Source organism: Strigops habroptila, chromosome Z (assembly GCF_004027225.2).
Source record: "Strigops habroptila isolate Jane chromosome Z, bStrHab1.2.pri, whole genome shotgun sequence".
NCBI classification, from domain to species: domain Eukaryota; kingdom Metazoa; phylum Chordata; class Aves; order Psittaciformes; family Psittacidae; genus Strigops; species Strigops habroptila.
The window spans coordinates 59,123,046-59,135,632 of record NC_044302.2 but is presented as its reverse complement, the minus strand read 5'-3'; the positions used below and the strand labels follow the sequence as shown (position 1 = coordinate 59,135,632).

At 37.8% G+C, this 12,587-nt stretch overlaps 1 protein-coding gene across 5 annotated transcripts in view; it reads left to right on the top strand.

Annotated features, from left to right (window-relative positions):
* Nucleotides 1-11,653, top strand: part of DAPK1 (death associated protein kinase 1) — a 92,372-nt gene extending 80,719 nt beyond the window's left edge. For 4 of the 5 annotated variants that reach the window (XM_030471223.1, XM_030471222.1, XM_030471221.2 and 1 more), the window contains 6 exons: nucleotides 1,031-1,219; nucleotides 3,014-3,211; nucleotides 5,542-5,680; nucleotides 6,989-7,109; nucleotides 8,418-8,606; nucleotides 9,246-10,493. In XM_030471223.1, the coding sequence (XP_030327083.1) occupies nucleotides 1,031-1,219; nucleotides 3,014-3,211; nucleotides 5,542-5,680; nucleotides 6,989-7,109; nucleotides 8,418-8,606; nucleotides 9,246-10,478 (2,069 nt within the window). In that variant the 3' untranslated portion in view covers nucleotides 10,479-10,493. Of the gene's footprint in view, nucleotides 1-1,030; nucleotides 1,220-3,013; nucleotides 3,212-5,541; nucleotides 5,681-6,988; nucleotides 7,110-8,417; nucleotides 8,607-9,245 lie in introns of all 5 variants that reach the window. The other variant, XM_030471220.1, reaches the window with a different exon arrangement.
* Nucleotides 11,654-12,587: the final 934 nt, after the last annotated feature.

The window sequence follows — 12,587 nt, the reverse complement described above, 5'->3', positions numbered from 1 at the left end:
GAGTTTTGGGTTTTGCTTGTTTCAGCATCTGTTCTTTTGGATGAAGATCCTTATATAACATGTAAATAATCTTATGCGTTGAGTGACATAGTCAGATAAACATTTAAACCAGCACAATTTGGTCTATACTTGATCATATTCAGTGGTCGTCTTGTCAGTCCTGGGGTAATGGCTGGACTTGATGATCTTTAAAGGTCTTTTCCAATCTAGATGATTCTATGATTCTGTGTGCTTAGGTTTGTTTACATTCTGCAAAAATGAATGTGTGGATTCACCACTTATTTATTTACAAGAGCCTAAAGATATAAATAATACAGTAGCAGATCAAGCATTAAAACATAGTTTTACACCTGACAGGTGGTTTCTATGGTAAATCCTAATATTCAAATGCAGTGTCTAGTGAAGGAGAGAAAACTTTACTTTCTCCACTAGATGGTGGCAGTCAATTACAAAGCCCTTTCATTTCTCTTAGGGAATCTGAATTTAGCATGAACTAAACAAATTGTTTACTAGTAAAATAATTTTGCTGAAGGACCTGCTTTGCTCTCCCTCCTCCTCAGAAAGGTGTTGTTACACAGTGACATTTTTATCCTTACTTACAGGAATCAACAATATGAATATGTAGCGATATGCCAATAAAAGTAGACCATGCTATGAAATTGCAGCCCTTTACTAAAAAAGGGCTGCAATTTACTAAAAGGGCAGTTTATCTTTGCAACATAGAAGAATTTTAACTATTGAAGCCTTTAATTCACAAATCTCGGATTTGGGGTTTTCTTTCTGTGCTTCCCATTCAGCAATATACCTGCTAAAGGGCAATAAGTGCTGTATGGGATCATCCTAATATTGTCCTTTTCATTCAGTCAAATAAGGATGTAGTTTTGTATTCTCACAGCTTGGCAGTCATCTGCTTTCTTTGAAGAGCAGTTCGGTTTTTTAATCAGCTTTTATGCTTTGCATACTTATTTTGAAGTGATCTGGTTGTGATTTTCACATGTTTTGTAATCTCATTTTCCTTTCCCTGACCCAGTTTCAGTAAGTATTACAAATCTTTATCCTGGTTGTGAGAATGTCAGTGTGAGAAGCCGTAGTATGATGTTTGAGCCAGGCCTGACCAAAGGAGTATTAGAAGCTTTCGTTTCACCTGCTCATCACTCTCATTTCTCTGCTGATGACCAGTCCACCAAGGCCATTGATATTCAGAATGCCTATTTGCACGGTAAGCAAAGCCCTGGGGTGGCGTGCCTTAATGATGTGGAATGGTTAATGCCATGTTGCTTGTTTTTAAAAATAAAACTGAGAATAAAAAAAAAATTTGACTTGGTATTGTAGTAACTGTGGTTGAAAATCTAACAGTGGTGGGGTTTTGTTTGTTTAAGCAAAAGGTAAATCTGCATACAGTTCTCTACCTGTAATACACATACTAATCACTTGTGTCGGAAGCTTACAGTATCAGATAGAAATGTTTTTAAGGTGAATAAGTGGGGCAGGAGGAAGGAAGGAAGGATTTAGTATAATAGGAGTGGGTTAGCAAACCAGCTACTATGTGAAGGCTCCTTCATCAATAGCGTATGTCCTTTGGGGGTTTTATTGGATATAATCTGTTCCTATAGACCCAGGTGTCCTCAACATGTAAATAGTTCCCAGCTGTATGAAGGACCTACCATTCCTACCCCATGACAGGGCTAGAGCATGTTTGGTGAGCCCTAGAGCTCACCAAACATGGTGAGTGGAGCTTCTGATTTCATTGTTTTTTGAAAGGAAAAGTTAAAACGAGTTAGCAGTAAGAGGAGTCAGTCACAGAAGTTGTCATAACTACATGTATGGGTTTAACTGTGAAGGCTATACAAACAATGCATATATGCCACCAGCTATACTAATTATTATATAGGGGGTAAGATCTCTCCCAGTAGGATCTCTTCTTCATAACAAAAATGTTCTGAATGTCTTAACAGCTGCAATTTTGAGGCTGTATTAGGATTAATCAAGATTTTTGTTTTGGAGAGAGAAACCTATTTATGAATGCAGTATATGCACACTAACACATGCAGTAACAAAATGTTCATCCTAGATGCTGAAGAGTTTGCCATGCACCAAAAGCTTGTTCTTTGTCCAGGCTAATTTCCTCTTTCAGTGTTCTTTGAAACCAAGTCAAGTTCTGTAGTGAAAGAGAGTTGTGCAACAGACTATCAAAAGGGGGTTCTTTTCTTTCTCTCTGCTGTCTCAATATAGAATGAATACACATGGGTGAACTCTGAATAGCTGTACTCTTAACAGCAGGTTTGAGGTTTCTGGCGGCTTCTAGAAGTTTGAAGTTCATCTTAGTCTGCATTTTATTCAAATAGAGGTAGTACAAGTGCAGCAGACTTGACCCTAATCAGATGGTGCATCTGGGAAGTGCTGTACACTGCAACACACTAATACTTTTCTCACCTGAAGCTAAACGAGATGGCAACAAGAAGTATGACTCTGTTGGGATCCTTAACATGGTGATTCTTAAATCCTGAGTTAATAATGTGATGTAAATAGTAGTGCAATTCTGTAAAGCAGGGGCTTCTTTGAGAATGTCCTTCAGTTGTTTTTAATACCAGCAGTGGCATGTTAAGAACTAAAATTAATTGAAATGCTGAGATTTTTGGGGTCAGCAGGAAAAGAAGGGAAGCTGTTACTCTTGTTTTTCAAGTGAATTACAAGGCAAAGGCAAATTTAATGTGTAAGGCTGCCTGCAGTTAACACACAGGTGTTTCCATGTGGCATCCAGCTGACTGTCCTAGAGAAATGAATGTGAGAGAGGAACAGATTCTGAGCACCAAACTTCGCAGCCTCTGAAACTGACTGAAACCCCTTCCCTTTGTTCATGATTGCATTTGCAGTCGTCTTTCTCATATGCATAGGTGTTATCTTTGTGAAAGTTTAAATCAGATTAACTCTTTTGTTTGTCTTTCCATGGCTGAAAGACGCGTTATGTTTAGTGATAAAGTGTGATCTTTTCATCTATTTGTCTGTTTTTCAGGAGTTGGTGATTTCAGCATCTGGGAGTTTTCTGGGAATCCTGTGTACTTCTGCTGTTACGATTATTTTGCTGCAAATGATCCCACAGCAATTCACGTAGTGCTTTTTAGTCTTGAGGAGCCTTATGAAATCCAGTTAAACCAAGTGACCTTTTGGCTCAGTTTACTGAAATCATTAGTCCCAGTTGAGGAGCCAATAGGTATGCTCTTCTGCCTGTTACTTAAATACTAGGAGACTGTAGAATAAAGCTTCTTGTGGTTCTCTGCAACTTTGTACATCATCTGTGTTGAGCACTGTTATGTCATCCCCATGTATTCAAACAGACTTCACACAAGGTTTCTTAGAGAAAGGCAATGTTATCTGTGGAACAAGCCTGAAGAGTTGTACACACCGCTTAGTCCAACTGAAAATGATCGTGAGGTGTGGTGCAGCCTCCTGCAGCACTGGGATTTACATCTGTAAATGGCAGATGAAGTTTGATGTTAAATAAGCTGCATGGAAAAGTGTTTCAGAGGGTTGGAACCCTCTGAAATTTAAAACAAGTTTTAGACATATTGCTTAAATTCCACTTAAATCTAGCCCAAATTAACAGTGTTTCCAGCATAAATTAGTCTTGTCGGTGAGAACAGGACAGAAAACAGTGGAGTGGCGTTCTCTCTCAGTACATGCAACTTTAACATGTTTAACTAGAGTTGTATTTGGACTTCAAATATGTTAACCTTTTAGTGTATCAGGGTGTACGGAAATTGGTATTTCTTGTAAATTTCACTTCATATATTCTCGGACTTTGCACAGGTTTTGACTAAGTTTACTTGTTTTATATACAAGGTTTCTAACAAAGAAAGTTACTTGGCATAAAAACAGATTTATTTTTTTAATTCTTAAAAGGTCTGTAAGTCTGGGTATATATACACCATATAACTTGTTTGTGCTTGTAGCTGAGCATTGGTCTGCAGATTGCGGTAGTTTCATGGATGAACCAAGCTCTAACATGTGTCTTGGTTATATGAACCAAAATATTATTCCAGCTAGTGGATCTAACTTAGCACTCACAAGCATCTATAATGCTGCTAGGGACTCAACAGACAAGCATCTCAAGTACTTACGTAGTGCAAAGAGTATTTCTCCTCTTTTTTTTGTGTTCTGCTCAATTCTGTATTCATTATCTGAGACAGATAATGGTTAATGATGAGCCCAGGCAGACCTTCAGTTTTCAGTTCAGGCATCTGCATTTTGCATTTTAGATCAAGTCATAGTAGTCGCAGAGGTTAACAATATGAGCATTTGAATCTACCCAACACGAAATTATTTCTGGAATTAAAAGCTCAGAAATACACAAAAAAGTATCAAAACTGGAAAAACAGTGAGTTTGCAATTGCAGAAAGCTTTTAATGGCTCCTCAGTCTAGCGAGGAAACACAGTTCTTGGTTTTACTGTGTTAGAATTTAATTGTTACTTCTTGCTGAGCTGATTATCAGCATTATTTAAATACTTTGCTTACATCAGTGTTTATAATGGTCAGCTCAGTTTGGGTACCCATGCATTTTAGTACTATTACAAGTCTTTGTAAGTAATCTGTAGCAACTGATGTTAGCAGAAAACATAAAACTCTTGGAATTATTTTCCAATTATTTTGCCTAAGTCCTTCAGCTGCCAAAAAAAAATATATTTACTAGTACAGTATACTTAACCTTGGAATTACTATGCAGAGATTTGGAAAAATGTGACTGTTCATGAATGAATCAAGATTCTGTAGCCCTTGGTTGAAAACCGATTAGTGATGTAAGCGTATTTCTCCCATGGAATGTTTTTTCAGATTAAAACAGCAGAATTGGGTGTACTGTTATTTTTAAAAAATAGTCTAACAATGTCTCCTCTTTTCTGCAAGATTAGTTTGAGAAAAGATTGAAAACTCTTGTGTTCCATCCTGTCACCTCATTCATGCCATTTGTATCTTTCTTTCTTTCTTATTCTTTTTCATGGTTTCTGACAGGCTTTCCTACTTAACTCTCACCTAAGTGAGAGGTCATTGTTTGTGTAAGTACTGCAAAATAGCATTCATTCTGATGTATGAATGCTGTAGATCTTTTGTGTTCTACTTATAGTCCTCTACTATGCGCCTGTAGTATTAAGCACCATTCAAAGATTGAGAGAAACCCTTTCAAGAAGCTGTTATGCTTACTTATTTTCCTCACACTGTCATAGTTTGTAGCTAATAGATATGTCATTAGTGTTATTTATTAATGTTTTTGTTAAAGCAATAAAGTTGGGTAGTATCAATTTATCTGATGTTATTCAAAGAGTCTAGCTATTCAAATTGGACATTATATAGATAATCTTATAGGCAAATAAAAGCCAAAACACATCAGTAGTGTACCCACAGTGTGGTTATGCTTAGGCTTGATAAATCCACTGCAAAAGTGATTGAAATGAAAAATGTAAAATGTATTGCTACTTTCCCGGCTTAGTAAGGCAGCCATCTCCATAGGCATGTCTCATAGTGAGGGAGTGCTCTTGTTTCTCTTCCAGCATTCGCTGGAAAGCTGAAAAGTCCCCTGCGTGTTGTTCTGGTCGCCACACATGCTGACATAGTGAATCTTCCTCGGCCTGCTGGGGGAGAGTTTTGGTATGACAAAGACTTGTCATTGTTGAAAGAAATCAGGAACAGGTAAGTGGAGAGTGTGTTTATACACAGTACTTAAACATACCAGGTGGAAAGAAAGAAAAAATACTAAAATGGATAAGAATATGTAAAAGATTTTTATGTGGCTTAAGCTTTATGATTTGATGTTTTGAGTATGTTCAGGAAGCTTATATTGTGCAAAAAATTGAGTCATTTACCAATATTACAGTGAGTGAGCTGCCTTAAGTAAACTAAAATGAGCCAACTGGTGCAAAAATGAGTTGAGGCTTAGGAAGTCTCATCCTGTAAAGACTAGGATACATCCAAAGATCCATATCAGACATCTGCCTAACACTTGGTACTCAGGTTTTGCACCAGTCTCAGAAAAGTGGGCAGTTCTCAGCTACAAACTCTTGAGTGCAAAAGAGGAAGCTTTACAGGAGAGCCACCTTTTGCTCTGAATTGATTTAGGATGGGTAGGAAAAAAACTTACACCTGGAGGTACTCCCTACACAGGTTGTGAAGAGCTGGGCATTGTGGAGTCACACAGGTGACAAGGTAATCCAAGAGTTACCTAGAAGTTAGGGAAACTTCTAGCCTTCTTCAGCAAATATTTGGAGAGCATGCTGGTTGTAGATGGAAAAGGGAAATTTTTCATGAACATACTATTGTGTAAAATAATAATAATTCATGTTCACAGTGAGCACGTAAGTGGGTAACACATGATACGAGCAACCATCTCCATACCTGTGAGCATAGACATTTGTCTGGACTGTGCAAGAAACAGATGTGGGAATTCCAGCACAATAGTGGCAGGGCAGTGTCTTAATCAGTTGAAAGAAACCAACAGAAAATACCTGTATAATCGTTGGGTGTTGGAATCCTTATCATAAGTCCAGAGCCAGGAGAACAAATACGTGCTGTTCAAAAACCAAAAGGAACTAAAGAACAGAGCTGGTGTCAGTAGCAGTGACAACTGAACTATTCAACGTGAGAAAAAAGAAAACAACAAAGACCTTAAAAAGAATTAATTCCCGCTACCCCTCCTCTAGTAAAATGTTTGAGTTTCTAATTTCAAGTTTTGTGATGCAGTTGTTACTTTCTTATGCATGTTCGGCCTCCTTCTTTAGGAAATACAATTTTCTCTCAATATCTCTGTTTATTTTCAAGAAAATTAGAGAGCAGTTATACTCTCTGTGCTTATAAAATAGCTCAGCATAATCAGTACTTAAACTTTTTCATCATTCCTTAGAAGAAAAATAACCATGTAATTTAAGGCTGAAATACAACTGAATTAAGAAATAAAACTGGATTTGGCACTAAGTAAATAATTGCATGCTTTTCCTCTTTTAGATTTGGAAATGATCTTCAAATTTCAGAAAAGTTATTTGTGTTGGATGCTGGAGCATCTGGGTCTAAAGATATGAAGCTTCTTCGAAATCACTTACAAGAAATAAGAAGCCAGATAATTTCTGTAAGTAATGTGTAATGGTCTGGGTTGGACCAGCCAAAATGCAAGAATCTTGTGTAAGAATTTACTGTAAATTTAGAACTTACGTAACTAAAGTGAGTGCCGTTCAAATTTTTTAACAGCATGCATGACAGACATGGTGATAAAGAAACTCCTGATAGCAAAGATTCAGTCAGCATTTTCAAAATTGTAGGTGTTTTGTTCAGGTCATCAAAATGATCTCTCTTAAAAGGAAACAATTCAAGATTTTCAGTTCAAAGTTATAGTTTCATATTTTTAATTGACAGTGATTGATTCTAACTGTTAGAAAGATAATTCCCAACATAGATGTGTGAACTGAATATTAATTTATGTTTTACTTTACTTTTTTACTGGAAAATGTGTGCTTGGAGGTGTATATATGTGTCTAAGTATATGTAAATGAGACTGTAGGTAAACTAGCCATGGCTTGATGTTATCACCAGGAATCCACAGAGACTTCCATCATGACAGTGACCAAGTCAAGCTGATATGTAGCCTGTGCTAAATGGTTTTAAATTTCTTCATACCATACTTGTGTGACACACTAAGACTTTCTGTAGCTACTTCTGATAGGTTGGGGTTTTTTTAAAATGAATGAAAAGTGAACATATTAGTTCATTCTGTAGAACAAGGAAAATGTTCGGATTCATACCAAATTCAGTCTATTTTACATGCCCAATGGTCTCTTGATTTAATAAGCTTTTCTTCTCTGACAAAACACTATCATAGCTTGAAATGTGGAGGGCTTTGCTGCAGAAGTGCATGCTGTGGCTTGTGACTGTAAGGCATCAGTGAGGTCCAAGACAATCAATAAATAAACGTACCATCTTCTTATCCGGTACCCTGCTGTCTCCCCTGTTGAAGTAAATTGGTCCTGTACAGATACTGATGAGCACAGATTTTAATTAAATGTTGACAATTTCTGAAATAAAGATTATCTTCTAGACCATGAATTGGTCATTTGACATTTGACAAGGCAGGACTATATAAACCAAGCTTTGTTCCACATGTCAGGATTCCCTTTGTAATCATGTTTAAAAATTTTGTTTAATTGAAAAACATTTTATTAAGAAAAGATAGGTCTTATGGCAAGTGAATGCCAGGTGGAAGAGTAAGGGTCTGTCACAGGGCGACCTCTTTAGACATGAATATATGTCATGAATGCATTAGACCTCGTAATCTCCATTAAAAAATAAAACCAAAACCAACAAGAGCAAAACCCCCCAACAACAGTACTGTCATTCTCAGCACAGTAGGATTACAAACTGATGTTTTCTGTGTTTTTGTAAGACTTGCCCACCTATGACTCATCTCTGTGAAAAAATAATCTCCACACTGCCTTCATGGAGGAAAATGAATGGACCTAACCAGCTGATGTCGTTGCAGCAGTTTGTATACGATGTACAGGAACATCTTAATCCCCTAGCAAGTGAAGATGACCTACGGCATATTGCACAGCAGTTGCATAGCATAGGAGAAGTAAGTGGTTTTATCTAAATTGCAACTCTTTATTACCAAGGTACTGCTCTGGTAGAATTTGCTTAATGAGATTGAAGCAAATGTCTGTAGTTTGGAAGTTTGTAGTTCTAGTTTGTTGGTTTTTTTTCCCCTCCCTCTTAAGATATCATAAAAAGTAGACTAGTTAATAATGCTTTTTTGTTACCATTATTGTCCTGTGGCTCCTATTTCATTCAACAGTATTTCCTTGAGACAGGAAGAATTAGAGTTTATTGCTGTAGTTGTAAGAATATAAAATACCCAGAAAGTGTAAGTATGCTTTCATCTTTAATAAGGTAGTGGCTAAGGTGTTAACTGCATATGAGGAATTTGTGTGTCCCTAGAAATTGAATCATAGCATAACACCTTTGCATAAATAGCTTGCAGGGCATGGCTAGGCTTTACAGCTGTTGGACTCTAAAGGTTTCATTATTAGTGAAAATCAAGAACAAGATCTGCTCTTTGTTCTGAATACTTGCAAGAAAATAAAATGCACTGTTCGCTTTTCTCTTGTCAGCAGTATTAACAAAATGATTGGTCAGTAAGTTAGGGAGGAGAGAACATGGGGTATCATCTTGTACTTCACAAGACATAAATAGTAACTTTCATATTTATGAACAGATTAACATTATGCAGAGTGAAACTGTCCAAGATGTTGTGCTTCTGGATCCCCGCTGGCTCTGTTCAAATGTCCTTGGAAAAATCCTGTCAGTGGAGAACCCAAAAGCCCTCCATCACTATAGAGGTCGGTACACTCTAGAGGATATCCAGCGTCTGGTGACAGATAGTGATGTGGAAGAACTGATACAGATTTTGGATGCCATGGATATTTGTGCAAGGGACCTTAGCAGTGGAGCAATGGTGGATATTCCTGCTCTCATAAAGACTGACAATCTCCACAGGTCTTGGACAGATGAGGAGGATGAGGTGCTGATTTATGGTGGTGTTAGAATCGTTCCTGTGGAACATCTTACCCCATTTCCTTGTGGAATTTTTCATAAAGTTCAGGTGAATCTCTGCAGGTGGGTTCATCAGCAAAGCACAGAGGGAGACGCAGATATACGTCTGTGGGTAAATGGATCAAAGATTATGAATCGTGGAGCTGAGCTTTTAGTGCTGCTGGTCAACCATGGTCAGGGTATAGAGGTTCAAGTTAGAGGACTGGAAACAGAGAAGATCAAGTGCTGTTTACTTCTGGATTCTGTATGCAGCACCATTGATAATTTAATGGCCACAACTTTACCAGGCCTTTTGACTGGGAAATACTACCTTAGTCCTCAGCAGCTGAGGGAACATCATGAACCAGTAATGGTCTACCAGCCTAGAGACTTTTTCCGTGCACAGAGTCAAAAAGAGACATCACTAACTAACACTATGGGGGGATATAAAGAGAGCTTTAGCAGTATACTGTGTTTTGGGTGTCTTGATGTCTACTCCCAGGGAAGCTTAGGAATGGATATTCATGTTTCTGATCTGAATCTACTTACCAGGAGAAAACTAAGTCGACTTTTGGATCCACCTGATCCTATGGGGAAAGATTGGTGCCTTCTGGCCATGAACCTGGGCCTCCCTGATCTTGTTGCAAAGTACAATACAAATAATGGAACACAAAATGACTTTATCTCAAGCCCAGTCCATGCTCTTCTGCAGGAGTGGAGTAATGCTCCTGAGAGCACTGTAGGTATCCTAATGTCTAAGCTGAGGGAATTAGGTCGCAGAGATGCAGCAGATTTTTTACTGAAGGCATCTTCTGTATTCAAAATAAATTTAGATGCTAATGGTCCAGAAGCTTATGCTTCTAGTTGCAACAGTGGCACTTCTTATAACTCAATTAGCTCTGTAGTGTCACGGTAAGAGCAGGTGTTTTGCATGGACATACTCTCAAACTGCAGAAGGGATAAAAGATACAGTACAAAAGTTTCTGTGCATTTTAATTTATGAGGTTTTACATCAAAGGATCTTTATCCTTCTCCAGCACCACCTTTTGTGCATAAACTTTCTAACTGTGAATTGTTGCTCTTTATCTATTAAAAAGGCTGGTGTACTTCTGGTGTTACAAAATTATTCCTCATACATAATGTGCTGCTTAATACTGCCATCTTAACTGGAAAGTGTTCACTTTTATGTACTGCAAATGTTTTATAAAATACTTCAATTCTCCCCATAACAGGTAGGCGGAGAGGAATAGCACATATTACCTGAAATGTGTATTTCTTACACATTCCCTTTTTTTCTTCTTAATTCTCATCGTGTCCTCTGCTTAACATTTTCTTGTATTTGTAAGGAGAGAAATCCACCATTTGTGGTCAATCTGACTGAACTTTAAACCATTTTATTGTTTATAGCTGATAAAGTGAGTGCCTTTTGCAGAAGGGAGGGTGCAGTTGATTTGAATGACCCTGCTGGAGTTACAAGAACATGCTACCTCTGTTTCACTTAAATCGTCTGCATGCTTATCATTGCAAGTGGTGCTTGCCTTTTAATTTTTCCTGCACTTCTAAGACATTGGTGATAACTCACGCATTCTTGTGCCAGTACTATGGGTATAGACATGTGATACCTAATCAACTTCAATTACAGTCAAATCATAATGTGAAAAGCTCTTAAACTTGCCAATTACCATGCTTCATTATTTCCATGCACCTCAGGTAAAAGTTTGCTTTTCATTATAGAGTTCAAAAAACACAAGTGTTGGTTACTGCGGAAAAATATTGTAGAGCTGTCAGTCGTAATTTGTGTATAACAAAGGTTTTCTACTATTAGATCCTGCATTACTTTACTTCCTGTACTTGAAAACTTTGATGGGGATAAAAATAAAAAGGAAGCAAGGTTTCTTGCAGTTATAACTTTAAAATTGATATGAGGGAATATGACCCATTTTCTGTTTTAAAAAGCATGTAATTTAATGGTGCAATGTGTGTTTGTTTATATATATTGTATGTACATACATTAATACTATTTTTTCCTTAATCTTACAATGTAGTAAAATTTTAAAGGATTTTTCTACAAATAAACTGTTGCTTGTTGCATCCATGTCGTTCATATTCTGTATTTGAAAGGGACTGAAACTTACCCTTTCCTTAGAGTTACAATCCTGGAGAGGCAGTGCCTGACTTCTGAAGTTCTGGGAACCCTCTGTTTCACTTCAGGGGAATTTCTTAGAATGCAGGAGGAATATTCATTCATTTATTTACTACAGAGGTGGTCCCTTTGCAGCAGAGGGATTTGCATTCTTTTTGACAAATGGTAAGCCAAAGCACTTTGCTACATAGCTTCTCCTTTCTGTTTTTCTACAATAGAAACCGAAACAGCAGACATGAGTCTGTCATCAGGAAGCTTCCAGATTATGCTGTGTTGCAAAGGGGATGAATGTTGCATTAGAGCCTGTGCTGCAGTATTAGTCCTTTATATTAAGGATCCCCTCATGATGGGGGTTGAAACTAGATATTCTTAAGGTCCTTTCCAACCTGATGTTAAGGTCCTTTCCAACCCTAACTATTCTGTGACACGGGTGCTACAGCTGCTTATTTAAACTCTCAGCATCACTCACTGATAGCTGCACAGTCTCAGTACGGCACTTTATGCAGGCAGCTCTGCACAATACCTCCTCCTGTATATGCTGCAAAGGAGTTAAATGGTCTTTTCTTAAAATGCTAGTTGTTATTTCCCACTGCCTTTCTTTCCGTATTTTCCCTTGTTTTATTAAATCCTTCCCCAGGCATCACTGGGCTCCTTTGTTAAACTTTTTTTGAAGTGTTAGTCCTCAATGAGCAATGTGGTTAATACCAGTACTAACCTGAGGTGTCTGTGCTCCGATATTCTGCCTCTGATGAACAGAGTTCAGTGTCTCCCACCACTACCCAAGTTGCTCAGTGAAGAACCCAGCTTTCCACAGCCCGTATTTGCCTACGTCATGGCTACCACCATGCCTCACCTTCCTACTGTGAACACATTCAGCACTTC